Source organism: Natator depressus, chromosome 4, assembly GCF_965152275.1.
Source record: "Natator depressus isolate rNatDep1 chromosome 4, rNatDep2.hap1, whole genome shotgun sequence".
Classification (NCBI taxonomy): Eukaryota; Metazoa; Chordata; order Testudines; family Cheloniidae; genus Natator; species Natator depressus.
This window is the reverse complement of record NC_134237.1, coordinates 67,762,006-67,780,370: the sequence shown is the minus strand read 5'-3', so window position 1 is coordinate 67,780,370 and position 18,365 is coordinate 67,762,006. Positions and strand designations below refer to the sequence as shown.

The window sequence follows — 18,365 nt, the reverse complement described above, 5'->3', positions numbered from 1 at the left end:
AAATAAGATAATTGGAGAGACAGGTGTCGTTGAAAAATGTGTTTTTCAACAAAGGGATCACAAGTGTTTACATGTAGCCAAAAGGGAAGAAGACACAAGGGAAAGAAAAAGACAGGAGTCGGGGAGGGGCTTTTGAGGGGTTAGAGGCAGATAGCAGTTGGAGATTTTGATGAGGATGGGAGAAAGAAGGAGAGGATAGAAATTTAGCCACTGTTTGGTTTTGGTTTTGTTTTTTTACTGGGTGAAGATGTAAGGAAGATGATTTTTAGGCCCTTGTCCAGCAAAGTATTTAAACATACACTTAGACTTTTCTGGATCAGGGCCTCATGGAGAGGGCCAGAATAAGATCTGGCAGTTATTAACCCAGAAAAAGTTTATTAAAAGCTTATTATTAAAAGAGAAAAGTTGTGACAAATGATATTTTCTCCTTTCACTTGCATATTGGGATGCTAGATGGTTAGATTCACATATTTCCTTTCTGCCGTGAACACATACTAATGTCCCAGAGGCACTGGGAGAGCCATGCCCTCATATATGGGCTTTGCGCATAGCTCCTGTCTATTTAGCAGCGTTTCCAGACTGGTGACATTTTTGTGCAAAAATGAAAGCACACTCACCTCCTAGGGTATGAAGAGGTCTGGCCATTCTGCATGGGATTCTGAATACCACTGGATGATTAGGCTTGAAGAGGATTGTGTATTTATTGCTCCCTGTCACCTGTATGCTGTGCCCAACAGTTGTATTTGGGGGTTTAAAGGGGTCATTTTCCTGAATTTACCCTATAGGCTGCAATATGTAGCTACAATGTGGTGCATTAAAACATGAAAAATCTCATTTTTGAATTGCCTTGCTTCTGCTGTTTTCTGTAATTTTCTTAATGCCAATTTAACGTTTATTTTTGTGTGTTCATTTAAACTAAACATCACTTTCAAGTGTACTGAACCAGAGAGACCAGTTTTTTCTTTGATGTTCCTCCTTGACTCCTCTTAACATTAATGGGAGTTAAATGTGTGCTCATCAAGAAGGAATAGACCTCTAAATTAAGTTCTGTTACTCTAAGACTGTCTCGGTTATGTTTCACAGCTTTATGGAGAGCTATAATTTCTGTGGGTTTTCATTTGCTGCACTTTTTGATTAATCTTTAATTTCTCCAGTAATTAATTCCATTTTTCCCTTCAGGAAAGGTCTTAAAACAATGTGTTTGTATAGCAAGCATAAAAGAAGGCACATTTAACATTATTTAGCTATCTTGTTTTTGTTTTTCTGTGACAATTAATGGAATATTAAGCATCTGAAAGGCTACAGAACTGCAAATGAGGTAAAAAATGACTGGAGAAAATATAACTATTCAAATTAAAATTTATTAGAACTTGCAATTAGTTTAGAAATCAAACAGATCAAAGTGTTCAACTTCTAAGCAAAATATTCTTATGCATTGTTCATAAGCACTTAGTGACGACTTGAGAGACTGTAAAGTTTCAAGGGTCAACATCAAACACCATGTCACTAATTTAAAACTCTGCTCTTCCTGTGAACTAGTCATGATGTCACAGGATATGTCTACACTGCAATCAACACTGCAGCTGGCCTGTGTCAGCTGACTTAGGCTTGCAGAACTCAGGCTATGAGGCTATAAAATTGCAGTGTAGACATTTAGGTGAAACTCTGAGGCTCAAAGCTGAAAGAGGACTATGGTTGTGATCTCTTTTCCTCACAGGTCCCCTTCCCTCTAACAGGCCCAGGATTCCTGTAATACATTTAGTCATTTTCTGTAGGAAGGATCCCTCCTAACTTCAGCTGATTTCTGGCAGAGAGAAGAGCCTTTCAATTCCACTATTTTCTAAGCACCGCTATCTGGCCTGTTAGGAGCAGACTAGCTGAAAAGTCCCTGAAAATAAGCTATCTCCTTTCTTTATGGGAAGCTAGCCCCTAGCCTGTTTTTGTTTCACAAACAAACTTTCCCCAGTAAATAGTATAAAGTTAACGCAGGCTAATTTGAGTCAACTTGCTCTTTAAGTGCACTCTGTCGTAGAAGCCACAGAATGCATTAGTTCTGCGGCCACAGTGACACTGGTCATTCCCTAATTATAATACGTTGATACCCCCTTGAAACCCCGTTTCTCCCTTGGGTGAGAAAGAAGTATGTCAGAATTGCTCTGAAAGCAGAGTAAGTAAGTCTATAAAAATGTAATGAGGGGGTTCAGAAATAACGTAGGATAATATATACAAAATAAGAATTGTAAGAGCCCACAAGGATTTGAAACAATGTAAGAGAAGTTGAGACAGATCCTTGGGTGAGTGAAAGTGTTTGTTTTGTTTAGTCTGAAATTTGGAGAAAAAATATTTGACATATTTAAGTTGTGAAATGTCAGAAACAATTATTGGGACAGTTCAGACCCAGTCCTGGGGATCAATTCTGTCTCCAATGAATATGAATATCTCCCCTTGACTTCAAGAGGAGTTATTCATAACCCATGTAGAGAAGAACATGCCTTGGAGTATTAAAATTTCACCTGTTCTACCTGGAGGGGATTTCATGCCCAGCAGGATGAAAACAAATAAAAAACACAGTATTCTGTAAAACAACACTTCCTTCCAACAGAACTGAGGGAATCCTATGTATCTAGGACCACATATAAATAAGCTAAATATCTAGTATATTAAGTTAAAGTAAACTTTGCCATAGATTTTTAGAATTCCAAAAGAACAAAGGAGAAATAGCAGAGACCCTTTATCTGATATGTCACTTTCTGTATCTAGGTGAATTCCTAAGTTTTGAACCTACAAACATTTTTTGTGTTGACAGATCATGCATTGACCGGTGTTTGACCTGAATATGAATCAGTTTGTGAGCTACCATTTCTGATTACCATACAGTATAGTTTAAATGTTTTTGACACTTAGACACTGGGATAACCAAGCATGGATTAACTAGGCCTGTCTGTATATGGTATTTGCATTACTTTTCTGTAATTAAAGACTAATGAGCATGCCCTTTATGTGATATTTTAGTTCACTTATAACTTTATAAATATTTCAACTTTGGGATAATTAGGTAAATTGAACTTGATTAATTAGTAATGCAATCAGTGAGTGTAGTATGAGAAAGTATATTACACCAAAAAGTGGAATTATAAAACATTTTAATAGGCCCTGAGTAGAATCTTTAACAAAAGTTCAATGTTTTGAGAAGCCAAATTCACACATACTTCTGTGTGTCTGTGTCTGTCTCTCTCTCTTTGTTATTGGGCGTGGGGTTGAAAGAGGGGAGAAAGAGAGCAGTTAGAAGCACCACTTATTATCCAGGGTGCCTGATGCTTCCCACTATAAGACCCAGTTCTCAGTTGCTTGTAATTTCACTTGTTTATACTGAAATTGTAAATGCCATCTGCCTTCACTGATTTTTTTGGAAATTTTCAGCCAAAACAGTCTATCCATTTCCAAGAATGAGAGTAGGGAAAATTACCTTGTTTTTGCCCATGTTAAAAACTTCTTAATGACCTTTTCTTTGGAAAGTTCTAGCGACCCTATGCTTTGAAGTAGGGCCTTGAAATTTGGCAGTCGGATGGCCTTTATGTCTGGGATATGCCTTTTGCAGTCCCTTTGAAATTCTGCCCAAATTTGGCCAATTTATAATCATTTGGAAAATCCCAATTTGCCCATGCTCTGTGCACAGACTTAGATTTGTAGCAGCTAAATTCCCTCAAAGATTGTGTGTGACTGAGCATTCTTCAGCTTTGGGACTGAGTAAGACTTGACCTTCAATTGTAGCTTGGAGCTGCTGTGGGACATGCTGGGTCTGAGCCTGGGGCCTGAGACTTAGAGCAGAGACCCTTTTGTAATCTCAGTGGTTTCAAGGCAGAGGGGAGAACAGCCTGATCCACTTGGGTGTGGGGAGAGGAGATTGGGACAAGAAGTCAGGGAGTGGAATAAGGGAGTGGAGGCTGTTGAAGAGGGGGGAGAGAAACAGGGACTTGGAGTTGGGATGTCAGGAAAACTGGGATTGGGAGCCAGGGGCTGACATTTCCTAACTTTTGAGTGCTTGACTTTGCAACCTTAATAATTTTCTTTAACATAGTTCCTTGTGTGTAATATAGAGCAAAATACATAATCACACATACCCCAAGCACACCAACCTTATGGATATATTTTAGATAGTTACAGGATAACTGTATTAATGCAGCTGTACTTGGGGGAGAGGAAGCATAACACAGAAATATTTACTGAGTTATTTTGTCTTTATCATTCCTTTATTGCTACTCTAAAGTTAAAACAACTTGCTTATTAAGTGTTTCTAGGGAAAATTATTTTAAAAAGTCAAACATTCTGAACACAATATAAAAAAGACCTCTTCCTTATAACCGGTGACACTTTGGAAAATCCCACTAGGCACCTACCTGTATCGTTAAGTGCCTAAATAACAGTTTTAGGTGAGATTTTCAAAGGTAAGTGACTTCCTCAAGGTGACACAATAAATAGTATTAGAAACTAGGTGACCTGATTTATAGTCCCTTTTTAAAATCACTGCACTACACTGTGCTGAAGAAAGTTGGCAAGACCAAGAGCTATACAGGAGAATGAGTTTCCTGAGAACCGGAAGACAATTGTTTATACAGATTTTCAGTGTGCCTTGTAAATTGCTTTCTCTGGTTCATAGCTTTATAAGCAATGTATCATCAGTTCTCTTTCAAGCACAATAGGCTTTTGATTTCTAAGGGTCCTGGTTCAAAAGCACATGTCCTTTTGTTTCTGGGTCAAAACATTACCTGTATTCCCCCAGGTGTTTTTTTGTTTTGTTTTTACAGTAGTGCTAATCTGCTGAAATAGCTTTAACCTATACTCTTATTGAATGAGTAGGTAGAACACTGGATTAGTGGTTAGTGTAAAATAAAAAGATCAACTGATGCTGATCATAAACTAAAATACTTTAGACTTTTGGAGGATGTTCAGTTTTAATACATAATTTTGTAGTTTTAATTCTTGTGCTCTAAAGCCTAAAAACATGTTTGTCAGCATTTTGCACTAACTACTAATCAAGTTTGTTACCTACAAACATGTCTGTAATTCTTATAAGAGCCTTCAGAAAAGCACAAACATATTTAATATGAGATTTTGAGCTAAAAACGTAGTCAACTGGAAATAATGCCCAAGAACTGCTGATGCTATGATATTGTTGGGATTCTTTCCAGTTGATTAAGTGAGGTTTTTAGTTCAAAACTTTATATTAAATATATTTCTGCTTTTCTCAAGGCTCTTATAAGAATTATAGATGGACATAATTATTTCTAAATTGTACTAAAAACATTACTTAAAGTTAAGGCTGCAAAAGTGAGTTTGCTTTCAACATAAATGCTGAAGATACAGGAAATCGCCAGTTTATACAACACTGATATTCAGAATGATGTCGTTTCACAAAACATATACTCAAAACATCCAAACATATTCAACTCCACAACTCTTTCACTTCCAGCATGCAGCTTCCCACATCCAAATCTTCAAAATTACATGTATATGCCAAAATAAAAGGGTAGTCTTGAACACAGTGTCTGTGAGGGGAGCTTAGGGGTTATGGGGAGAGCTGAGAGCAGAAAGTTGAGAGAAGAGGAGTCATGGGGATGGGAGGGGGACAGCACTAGTGTTTCGAGAAGAATTCTGGGAAGCCCTAACCCCTCTTCAACAGAATTTTCCTGTGCTGAGGAAATCCCATGATCTGCAGTGTTCATCAGGACAAAGATCTTCCTGGTTCCAGAGGGCTTGGATACTTTTTTTTTGGGGGGGGGGGGAAGGGGGAAATGCAAAGCCCTATTGGATTGAGATTCACAAGACAAGATCTCCCTACCCTCTAATGGGCTTACACTTTCTGTGGTGGAAAATTCATCTGGTCACCCAGTGAAGAGAAAGGAAAGGGATCGTAGAAAGGACTATTTATTGCCTCTACCCCCATGAGTATGTTCTCCTGAGGAGAGCCCTGTGGAAGAGGTGACAGAAGCAGAAGTGAAGAGCTGAGGAGCAGGAGGTTATAGGAGGCGAGAGCTGAGTGTGGTATGGAGCAGCATGGGGAAGTAGGCAGTGTGGGTGAATGAAGCTGTGTGAAGGGGAATAGGAAGGATGAGCAAAGTTGTGAAGATGTAAATGAAATGGAGATCTTTGCAAGCATGGGGTCATGGGTAAGGTCTTACACAGAAGAACTTTTCCTGCAACATTTGAGGGTCACAGGAGCCTGGAGGAAGGAAGCATGAGAGGGATAAATGTGAGGTTTTTTTCTTAGAAGAAAGCAGTTGTGTGGGGTTGGAGGGGATGTTCCAAGCCCCTGTACACTCACAGCCCCTTTGTTTAATTGCTTACATTTTAATTGGTGGGGGCTGGAGGTGGTGGTAGTACAAAGCAGTATGGAAAAAAGAGAGAGAGTGTGTGTGTGTAAATTAAGGCATATTGGAGGGACAGAGACTTCGGGGGTCTCCCACTCCCGTGCTCCAGACACACTGTAACACTCGTTCCCCTGCTCCAGATACCAGAAAGCGTGGTTAGAACTGAGGAGCAGGGCCTGAGAATAGACATGGAGCTGGGGACGAGTACCCTTCCCTCTGCCCCTGTTTTGTCACCGACAAGCGTTAGATTCATAATCTACATGAGTGGTCAGTAATTCTGACTAAAGATTATTCACTTTGACAAATAATTCTGCTATACAGACATATGTAATCCAATTTAACACTTGAAACACATGCACTAGTAAGTATCAGCTGAATTGAATTACTCACGAGTGCATTTTGTTATTAGAACTATACAGAGTGCGCTGTTTAATTTTAAATTAAATTCCCACATAATAAATTACTGGCCTGTAAAGAAGTTTCATTACCTAGATAAGTTACAATTAAAGGTGACGGCTACCTTTCAAACATGAAAATTTTTTTCAGTTGTGTAATTACTAGTTATGAGTCGTCTAAAAAGTATCTCATTAATGTACTAATATTAATGTTCTAGAAAGAGTTCCTGTTTGCCTCAGTGAAATTTCAATAAGATTTCAATTCACGTCAGATTCACAGTCCATACTGTGCACTAGATGAGGAAGTTGTGTAGAAAAAATAGTATATGATACTGTAATCAGACTGCATCATAATGCATATACACACAGGGACAGAATTAACATTGTGTGGGCAACTTTAATTCTGGCATTTCTTATCTTTTGAGTGCTTGACTTTGCAACTTAAATAACTTTGTGTTTTTGTCTGTAATTGAGTTTAACTTTCTTTGCAAAGAATATCAGAGCACTTTACATATCTTACTTTATAGGTGGGGCTGATAGCACCATTCATTATTGAGGTTACTTGATGCTTCCCATTTAGAGACCTTGTTTTCAGTTGCTCATTAGTTTGCTAACCTTTAACCATTCAGGCTGAAATTTTCCATTGCAGGGTTTGACTCAGGCAGAATTGTTTTAGAAAATTTCAGCCAAAATCGTCTAGCAATTTCTGAGAATAAGGCTAGGGAAAATATATATATGTTTTTCCTGTGTTAAATTCAGGTGAACTTTTCTTTGAAATTCTCTAATGCCCCTGTCCTTTGGAGCAGGGACTTGAAACTTGACTGGGAATGGGGCCTTTGCATCAGTGATTTGCCTTTTGCCATGTAATCTACTCAAAACTGGCCAAGAAATAAGCTTTTGAAAAAACTGCAGTTTGCATAGACTGAGTAGAGACTTGCTAGACCCTTGAAGCTAAAAATCTCCAAAGGTTCTGTACACACTGATCATGCTCCAGTCCTGGGCTGAGCAGGACTTTACCTATGTAACCCTTCTGCCCATCAGAGTTGGCAGCAACAAGGGCCGGGTTCAATATCTAGGGGATCCATTCCAATAACACAATGCAAACCGGCTCGAGCCCCCACCCAGTGACCTGGGACAAATATATACCACCCCCGCTGGGCACCTCCAAGAGGCAATACTTCCCCTCTCGCAAGCACATAGTCTGAGTGTAGCAAAAAGCCTTTTAATAACAGAGAGAAACAATGTGGCATTATGTTGGGGAAACACCACCAACAGGATTCATAACACAACCCATGAGCAAAAAACCACCCCAAGCAAATTGGGGCATGCCCCTTTCCCTCGGGTTCTTGAGTCCCAGCACCCAAACGTCTCTTGAGTCCAGCAATCCACAAATCACCCAAAGTCCAAAAAGTCCAGCCCCAGAGTTCAAAAGTTCATCTGCATAGTGTTACTCCCCAGTCTGGCTAAAATGTGCCTGTGTGTGGGGAAAAGGGGCAAGGGGCACCTTACGTGTCCTGAAGCTGACTGCCCCACAGGGCTCTGCTCTGCTACGCTGTCTCACGAACGGCTCCGCTCTGCACCGCTCGCCGTCTCACGAACAGCTCTGCTCAGCTCGCCGTCTCACGAACACACCGCTGTCTCACGAACGGCTCCACTCCACCACGACCGGCTCTGCTCTGCGCCGCTCGCTGTCTCAAGAACAGCTCTGCTCAGCTGGCTGTCTCATGAATAGCTCCGCTCTGCACAGCTCGCCATCTCATGAACACACCACTGTCTCACAGACAGCTCCGCTCCACCACGACCGGCTCCACTCCGCACAGCTCGCCGTCTCACGAACAGTTCTGCTCAGCTCGCCGTCTCACAAACACACCGCTGCACTCTAGATCTTCCGGCTCCCCACTACTTGACACAGTGCTCAGTGATTTCAGCTCATAGTAGTGGGGGCCTTAGTGCTGGTGCACCTTAAGGCCAAAGTGAATGCAGCATAGTACCTGTAGCAAGACTCTTAATAGACCCAAAATTAGCTCTGACATTCCACAGTGGAGAGAGACAGAGGTGCAATTGGTGCTTCAGGCCCTCACAAAGGGGCCCACACCACCAGGTACTAATACCTGTCTCAAGTCTCTCTCAATTCACACAGTTTTGGAACCCATGACCCTTGCCTAGCGAGTGCTACTTAGTTGATGGTGAGTCCCTCCATCATAGCAAAAGGCCAAGTACAGTTCCAAGCACAGTTCCCATAATCAGGGTAATAACAATTTATTCTTCCTGCCCCAATAACAGAGACACTGGGGATCCCACAGCAGCCGAAGTGACCATTTGGGCAGCTATGGCCTCAGTCTAGGCGGCGTGGGTGTGCCTATGCAAATGAGATCAGCCCCTGAAGTTTTTTTTTTTTTTTCACAACTTGCCACACCTCACCACCAGATGTCAGGGTGGAGCTCATCCTGACACTGCTTACACCTACAATTGCCATTCTGGTTTTCTGGGGATCATGCCAGGTTCAGGCACTGGCACTTGAGTGCAGAGTGCCTGCATTTCCTGTGTTCTCAGTGGCACACACACCCTACTTGGGGTAGAATGGAGGAGGAAGCTGCCTGATTCAAATGCAGAGGAGATCAGAGCCAGAGCTGATGAGGAGAGCTGAATGGAACAAGGAGCCTGGGGTGGGCTGAGACTGCAGGCTGTGGGAAAAGATGATACTTGGTAGATATGGAGAATGGGATTGGGATCCAGGTAGATAAATGTGGAAAGGGGAAAAGATGCTAGGATAAGGAGCCATGGAGGAAGTGGGGAGGACACTGAGTTTGGATGAAGAGCCTGGAGAGGAAGACTGGGAGGCAGAGGGGTTGCAGAATGGAGGGTGGGAGTGAGGTCAGTGGGAGGAGATAGAGCAATTGGATGAAGATCTGGGAGGGGTAGGAGAGTAGGAATGGCTATGCAAGGTGAAAGGGATCAGGAATTGTGGGGCAGAGATTGGGACTGGAAGGGAGGGGGAGGGGGAGACTAGGATTGGCTAGGCAAGAAGACTGGAACTGCAATGAGAGGCCTGAGGAGTGGTAACTAGGACTGGCTAGAAGAGGAGTATGGGACTGGGATGACATGCCAGGGAGTGGAAGGGACAGGTTGGAAGGGATGGGGAAGAAGCAGTCAAGTAGGTGAGGGAATGGGTAGAAGATCCTGTGCCAACTACAGCACACTCCCCTCCCAAAACTAGATGGACCCTGAGATTTCATTCCTCTGCTGTCAGCAAATAGCTGTGAAATCTACAAACAAAAGTGTGTCTCATCCCTGTCAAGTGCTGATCCAGATAGGGGATGACAACCTACTACTGCAATCAGGTGTTTAGTGAGATGAAGTGACGTAGGTCTACATGGTGGATCTAAAAGTTCACATCACAGCTCCCATTGACTTCAGTCACAGTTATGAATGCTCAGAACTTCTGCAAATCAGACCGGAAGGTCTTAAGGCGGGCACCAAAAAATGGAGAACACACAATTAGTAACCTCCTATGAAAAGTTTGGCATTACTTGCCCAGCATCACTTAGGAACTCTGTGGCAGGAATAGAATCCAATTATCCAGGGAATTATTTAGCTGCCTTACTCATCATGAGACCATGTTTTCTCTTCTTGTAATCTCCTGCCGCATTCACTACTATCATTCGAAACCCTCATATCCTGCCCTGACACCAAGTGGCAGGACCTCTTACCACCCAAGGAGGGTGGGGAATCTTGGGCCTAGGCTAGTCTATATTCCACTGGGGTCCTGTGGACTACTGGGGATATTAGCTGGCAGTTCCTTCATGGAGCTGTGAGCACAGGCATGTACCTGGAGCAGCCTCAACGCTTTCTGTGGCAAGAGAGGGACCCTGGCACACATTTATATTGAGTGCACCAGGTTGCAGCCCCTCTTACAGGTCCTTTAAAACCTCCTCCAGTTCTGCCTGCACTTTTCCCTGCACCTCCTGATTCATGTACACCCTATCTGTGGCCTCATGAAGTTGTGAGACCTTCTGGCACTGGCCAAGGTGGCCATCCACCATATCAAGAGGACGAAGCTGGACAGGGTGCTCTGTGATTGCCTACTTCAGATCCCTGCTGAAGTCATATCTCTGGGCAGAGTTCCTCTGGGCTGCATCCACTGGATGCCTTAGAGGAGTAGTGGCCACTGTCTGGGGTTCTCTTCTCAGTGTTCCCCTCTGAATCCCTGCTTTTGAAGAGAGAGAGAGAACACGGATAAATTTACCTTAGGTTAAAAGCAGCTTGCCTCTGGAGTAGAACTTGGCAGAATGTTAGAAAAACATATGCTTTTTCGTTTATAGTGTTTTTAACATTGTAACAAGAATGATAAATACAGAACTCATATCAAAATAACATACGTACATTGTAATAATTGTAGAACAAATGTGACTATTCCCATGCTTATAGATTCTAAAATCAACCTGAGATGAGGGTAAGTTTGAATACTTTTGTGTCTGGAAATAACAGACCAAGTTTACAACCTGAGCTGCTGCTGTTCCCACAAGCCCACATTCAAACAAATATCTGTGCTCCCCCAAGTTGCCATCTTCCTGCCCCTTACCTTAAAGGAAGTTAGCAAGAGAAAGTCAAAGCCCTTTCCAAGCAGTGTCAGCAGTCACTATAGAGATTGTTGGAGAACCTAGCCACTGGGGTAATGTAGTGTGGTTCAGATGAAACTAAAACAAATAGAAGATGAATCAGGGAGTATGAGAATGGTGACTTTCTCTGACTTTGGATGATGCTTCAGAAAATTCCTCTTATGTTTTTCTTTGCCATTTGAACCTGTCCTCTGAAATAAAAAACATTGGGGTTGTATCTCCTTCACCTGACTGAGCAGAGGGAAGTCTTCCATCCATTTACTGGAGGGCTTCCATCATCTACTGGATGATACTCTCTATCATCTTTTTTTTTTCCTCCTTTCATCCCACAAAAGCTCCTTACTAGGTGACTACAGATTTGTTCCTAATATCAAACCATCCTACAGGCCAAAATCAAGAACCTTTGTTTGAAGAGGTTCAAGGGATCAATGTGGCCCTATTTTTTTCTAGCTATATAGAAGAGTTTAACTTTTTTTTATTAGAACAATAATTATCATAATTTTATTTTTATCCACCTGTATGTATTGTCCATGTTACTTTCATTTTTTGAAATTATATTTCTGTTTTTTGTTTTAGTATTCTTAAGTATTGTCCACAATCCCTGTGCATGTTTTACACACATTGTGTACAAATCAGAACTAAGCAACCTTCAACTTAGTTTTATATCATAGAAGATAGTGACAGTTTCAATTGGGCTCTATGTGGAATACATTAAATTGTATTGTCTATGACATACTGGCTTTATTTTGAGTAGGTTATTGTGTTAACAATAGAAAGGTATAAATTGTTAAACACTATAAATAGATTCCTGTTTCTGTCCTTGCTACCTTATTGATCATTAACATATACAGAACAGGTAGAATCAATATAGTCTGAGAACCCACATGTATTATTCTCTATGCCATGAAGCAGAACAGAAGAAAAGACTACTATCATTACAGAACTTTAAATGAATCTACTGAGTTGATGTCAATAGTTTACTATATCTTCAGAACCTTGACATAATGTAGGGAATTGTCATACCTGTGACTGGATGTTGCAGGATGTAAGACAAATAACAGAAAATCTGGACAGGCACCATTTTTACAGTATCAGTGGCACTCTTAATCTTGTCTTCCTTGCCTGGAACTATGATTTAGGGAGCCCTAATATGGCTGCACAAAGGAGGAAGGGGCTTATTTCCCTTTACTTTCCTGTGTAGCTATATTTCAGTGATTCACAGCCTGGCCCATATTTAGTGTCTTCACAGCGTCAGTGTTGTACATGAAGGTGGAGTATGTACATATCACTGAATCTATGTAATTAAACAAATGCATTATTAGTAGAGAACCTAGAACAACTGCCACCTGAAATTAGAGGACAGAACATTACAGCTTGGTTCCATCTTTAATTCAAACTGTAAAGTGCAAAGACAATATATACTGTACAAAGAAAAGGAGGACTTGTGGCACCTTAGAGACTAACACATTTATTTGAGCATAAGCTTTCGTGAGCTACAGCTGAATGCATCCGATGAAGTGAGCTGTAGCTCACGAAAGCTTATGCTCAACTCACTTCATCGGATGCATTCAGCTGTAGCTCACGAAAGCTTATGCTCAAATAAATGTGTTAGTCTCTAAGGTGCCACAAGTACTCCTTTTCTTTTTGCGAATACAGACTAATATGGCTGCTACTCTGAAACCTATATACTGTACAGTTATTTTTCTTGCATTTATAACCACAAAGAACAAGAAGTGCTGAATGACTAACAAAAGCTCCTTCAAAATATTCAATGAACTGGAATTTATATTATAAAATATGTTTACATTAATTCTCATCATTCTCTTATTACAGTGCAAACTAGAATATCAAGCATGCGTCTCAGGAAAACAGATTTCTGTGAAGTGTGAAGGACGTTGCCCGTGCTCTTCAGATAACCCCACAATTATAGGCAGAAATGGTCAGATAGGTAAGTAAAGGCAATTTTTAGAGAGGAATATGATTTAATTCATGGAAGAGCACAGTGATCACTAAATGGTGACTATTCTAAAGAAAAATGAGGGTTTTTTTTTCTTAGAGTGGGTTTTGAAATAACAGCTAGAGTAGAAGACAATATTTTTCCATGCTAACTGTAGTGTAAAACCATTGTTGATATTTGTATTTTTGTTGAACACAACATGCTCAAAACACGCAGAAAAAAAAACAGTCTTTGCTCCAAACTGCTTTCACTCTAAAGGTCAAGAAGACAAAGATGCACTAAGGAATCCAGGGTGGGAAGTAACTTAGTTTTAAAAAATTATCCTTAAGTAGCAGCAATTGTATTGTTACGTGCTCACAACTAGAGGGCATCATGGAAAAGGTGAGCTTGTATGTGAGAACTGAATGAGAAGACATTGATGACTTTGTGAACCAGGTGCACAGTATTTTTGTGAAATTTGAGTCAGCAGAGCATTTGGTTGCTTTGTGGTGCTTCTGAGCCCCTCACACAGTTGGTAAAAAAAGATTTGTGACCAACCCCTTCTAGATTCTACTGATTCCTGAGTGCTGGAACAGCCCATTGTGGCTGTAGGAAACTGGTGTAAATTATATAACAGCAGGAGTTTGCTCTAGTGGCTGCTAGATGGATGACCTTAGAGTTGGGAGGGTGCACAAAGGTGGTTTAAATTCACCTTTGTGCACAAACCTCCTAAGTGTGCCAAATGCAGCACAGCTAGAGCCTGGGACTTTGTCTTTCTTTCCTCTGCATTTAAAGAACCTCTTTGTGTATAAATGCTATTTTTCCTCGCTGGAATATATGAATACTAGTCTTTTGAAGATATTTTTCTCTGGCAACGTTATAAAGAATAAATAAATAGCATTTATGGTCTTGGTGTATATTATTATATCAGTACTTTCTGAAGCTAATTTATTAACTTTCATGGGCTATTTTAAATTGTGTAGAGAATTCTTACCTCCATTGTAAACTTTAGCTGCTGATTAAGTACATTTTTCTTACGATTTTAAAAAAAAGAGATTGGATTAGTTAATTTTAAGCAATGAATTTAAGTAACCACAATGAACACGGATACATGTACATGCACACACAACCAATTACAAAACTGTGCTAAAACATCACTTATTCCACTCCTTTTTTTCTGCAATAAAATCACTAAGGGTTATATAAATACTGCCTCTAGTATAAACTGCTGCACTACAATAAGGCATCAGGGTTTTTTAATTACATTAATTTTTAGTTGCGCTTTGGTACCTGTTATCAGGGCTTGAAAAAATTCTGCAACATCTACTCACCCTGGTAGCTCAGGTGAAAAATACTGAAGCAGGGGTAAACCTCAATTAGCTTAATTGGTGCAAGTCCCTGCATGGTTCAGCGATACCAATCACTGGTAACCAATTGCTGATTTAGGGCTATTTCTGAGTATAGACCAGAGACTCCTCCATGGGTGGAAGAGAGATGATCCTGCCTGGCTACCTGCTTCCTGCTTGCCCAGCAGTAGGTATGAAGTGGAGAATCAACTGAGAGGCTTCACCCTGGGAGGCCGTTTTCACCTCTGCATATGGTAGCTCTGCCCCTGGCCCCCATCTTCCCTACAATCAGGGTTGCTAGAAAAAATTGTACAGTGGGGTTGCTGAGAGCTATTGAACCAAACAGCAGCACCCCTATCACTTTTATTTCCAGCACCTATGCCTAAAATAAAGTAACAGTAGCACTCAGCCCTCTGCTCCCTGCCTCCTTTCCAGCCCATTCATCTGATCTAAATTCCTACTTGTCCTAGATGAGTGAATTTTTCAATCACAGCCTACTGTTAATACTAAAATTATCTAAATACTGAAAATAAATTATAGGTATGAGTTAGCGGCTTCAACAAGATGGAACTGTTTTTTAATTAGCACTCTTAGGAATGAACTGTTCCTAAAGGCTTACCCTGTCAGGGGATAAAGATCATTTATGTTCAGTTGAGTAGAGGGAAAAGGCAGTGAGAATTTAAACTAATCCTCTCCTGCCTGATTGTGAGGACAAACAGAGTACAGAGGTTTTCTTACAGCTGCAAATCAGTAGTACGTAAAACGTGAATGTCATTTCTTTTCAGTGCCAAAGGCCAGGAGACATGACAAATGTGAAAGTAAGTGGAGTATCATTGCTAGTATTTCCGCTGTCATTTACATTAAAAGTGCATAACGCTCCAGCAGTAGCACACTGTGTGTCTTAGAGAACATTGAGGGGGATTGACTAACAATGCTTATCTGTGCTTTGATCAACAAAGTGTCATCCAGGAATCACGTTGAAACGGTTGGGAGTGTTTTGTCATGCTTCTGCAATTTTCAAAAGAATATAGGACGTATCCTCAAGAATATAAATATGAGAAATATAATCACATTGTAGATAGCTGGACTACCAAATAGTTTTTTTAATTAATGAATCCAAGCAACTTTTTTGGCATGAATAAAACATAAGTTTAACAACAGTATCTGAAAGTTAATGTTACATAATTCACCAAACTGCTTGTGCTTGCACGCTAATTTAGTGATGTAGTATGCAGTTTGTGGCAACTAGCTACTTTGACTTCATTTAATTCATGTTCCTGTTCAGCCAAATTGAGTTTAAAATATAAACAGCAGAATTTTCTTCAGGGGGAATTAAGCAAGTTAATAGTGGAATCGTAGAGAAGTTGATGAAAACGCTATTGTATTAAAGCCCTTCTGTGTCTCTTTAATAGATTTCATGTAACTGTGTATAAGAATTTAATTCAGATAAAAATGTGTTCTGTAGAACTAGAATAATTTGACATTATATATTTGTAAAAATCCTTCCTACCTTTTAACCCATTTTGCTTTTTTTCCCCCTCTACTGCTGACCTAGTTTTTCCGCATGAGTCTTAAACGGCAGTATATGACTGTTTGAATCCCTTCTCTTTTCTGTGTCCAGTACAGATTCATTTGTACTCTCCAGTCTGTGAATAGTACCATGTTAACTCACATTGACAATCTGTTGTTAGGTGCATTTTTCTCGTCACTGTAGTCTGTTGCAACTTAATTATGTTGCCCAGACTTCTTCAGACTGGACTACATTACAAAGTTAGGTCGACATAAGACAGCTTATGTTTACCTCATTATGTCAGTGTCTTAACTACAGCCTTCCCCCCGCCAATGTAAGTGCCCTACTACACCGACCTCATAACTCCACCTGCATGGGAGGCGTAAGGTGTATGTCGGTGTAGTTAGGGCAACACAGTGTCTTTGTAGACACTGCATCCCTTATATCAGCTGCTGACTGTCTTGTAAATTTCACAGCAGGAGCCAGCTGCTCCTCTGGAGAGCTGGGCTGCTGGACCATACTCCTGGCTATGAGCCAGGGAGAAAATGGACCCCATACCCAACTGGGAGCCAGGTCAAGAAGCCCTGGCAACCCTAACCTCCCCACTGGGAGCTGGGCAGCCTTGTCGGTTTCTCAGCTTGGTGAACCAAGAAATTTACAAGGCAGGTTTCTGGGCTCCTGGAGCCTGTGGGACAGCTGGGTGCTCAGGGACCAGGCTCTCGGCTCCCCACACTGCCCTTCTTAGGTTGATGGAAGTGCTTCTGGTGAGGACACGCACCACTGACCCAAGAAGGGTAGTGTGGACATGCAACACTTCAGTTAGTCAACGTAATATAGGTTGACTTACATTTCTAGTGTAGACATACCCTTCTATACTTATGAATTTGACTATTTCCTTTCATTGCACCATGTTCACTTTGGGTCCAGATCTGCACGTATTGTGGTCAATGGCAAAACTTTCATTTACTTCAGAGATAAAGGATCAAGCCCCTTGGTTTCTTAATTCCACCAAATTTTGGAATGCTAGAATAGATTTTGCCTATTTACAAAGCTTATTTAGTTTTAGTTTTGTTTTTAAGCATATGTAGGCATTTATAAGGTCCATGTCTAGCCTCAACACTAAGCCAGTCTATACTATTATGATTGGACAATTCCCAGCCTCCCCACACTCTTGTAATACTATGACTCATCTTGTGTTGGGGAACTAAGTTGGACGGGTTGTCATACCTAGTGCTGTGAGTCCAAATGCCAGAGCTAAGGGTTGCGACAGAGTCAATGCCGGGAATCTTAGCCAAGGGTCAGAACCAGATTACCAGGAATCAGGGAAGGCAGGAGGAGGGCTGGTTCTGAGGCAGGAGCAAGGCTGGGTACAGGATGGAGCAATAAAGGTGCAAAGCCAGAGCAAAGCTTGGAGAGAGATGAGGAGTGGGAGGCAGAGAGTCCGTGGGCCTGTTCATTGAGCAGCTAATGAGCTGCTGCTGCTGGGCTTAGGAACAAGCCTGCTAGCTTCTTCAGCCAATCAGGCAGAGCACTTTGTCAGATAGCCTAGCTGACTTGTTAGGCTGTCAGGAGTCTTGAACAGATGAAGCTGTGAGGCCTTACTCCTGACTTTTTGTCAGATCTTCAGTGTTGGATTTTTTTGTGTGTTTGTTTGGATGGGCAGCGGGGTTGAGAGTCAGGGTGTCAGATCTCTTCTCCTTTGCAGATCCCTTCATTGCAAAGTTCTATCCAAATCCTTCTATATCATTTTATAGTTCTTTCTTTTAGCATATTTGAAAAGGAGGTAAAAATATATTTTAAAGATTATAGAAACCATGTCTCTGTACTTTGGTGATTGTTCAACCAATGTGACAGGTCTAATTATAGGGAATTACCTCTGAAAATGTGTGTGACCCCTCTCTCTAGCCTTATGCCACATTAACCGCTACAATTAAGTGTGGTCTCCTTGTCACTTTCTACAAAATGTTATATGTGGATAGTTGATAATATGCAGAACTGAAAAAGAATATTGAAGACTTAAAGTGAAGTGAGCTGTATTTTTCATTTATTTTTGAACCACAAATTGACAATTATTGCTATCTGGATAAAAGCTAAAAAAGGAAACCAAATATGTAAGTATACAGAGACACAGCTCCTAAGCGAAAAATAATGTACCGGGAAGTTTCTGAAATTAGGAGATGGTCTGACTGGA

The 18,365-nt window shown here is 40.9% G+C and overlaps 1 protein-coding gene across 4 annotated transcripts in view; it reads left to right on the top strand.

The window, feature by feature from the left end:
- Positions 1–18,365, top strand: part of SPOCK3 (SPARC (osteonectin), cwcv and kazal like domains proteoglycan 3) — a 390,950-nt gene that overhangs the window by 290,570 nt on the left and 82,015 nt on the right. For all 4 annotated transcript variants that reach the window (XM_074951110.1, XM_074951111.1, XM_074951109.1 and 1 more), the window contains one exon: positions 13,216–13,330. In XM_074951110.1, coding sequence (XP_074807211.1) covers positions 13,216–13,330 — 115 coding nt within the window. The remainder of the gene's footprint in view (positions 1–13,215; positions 13,331–18,365) is intronic.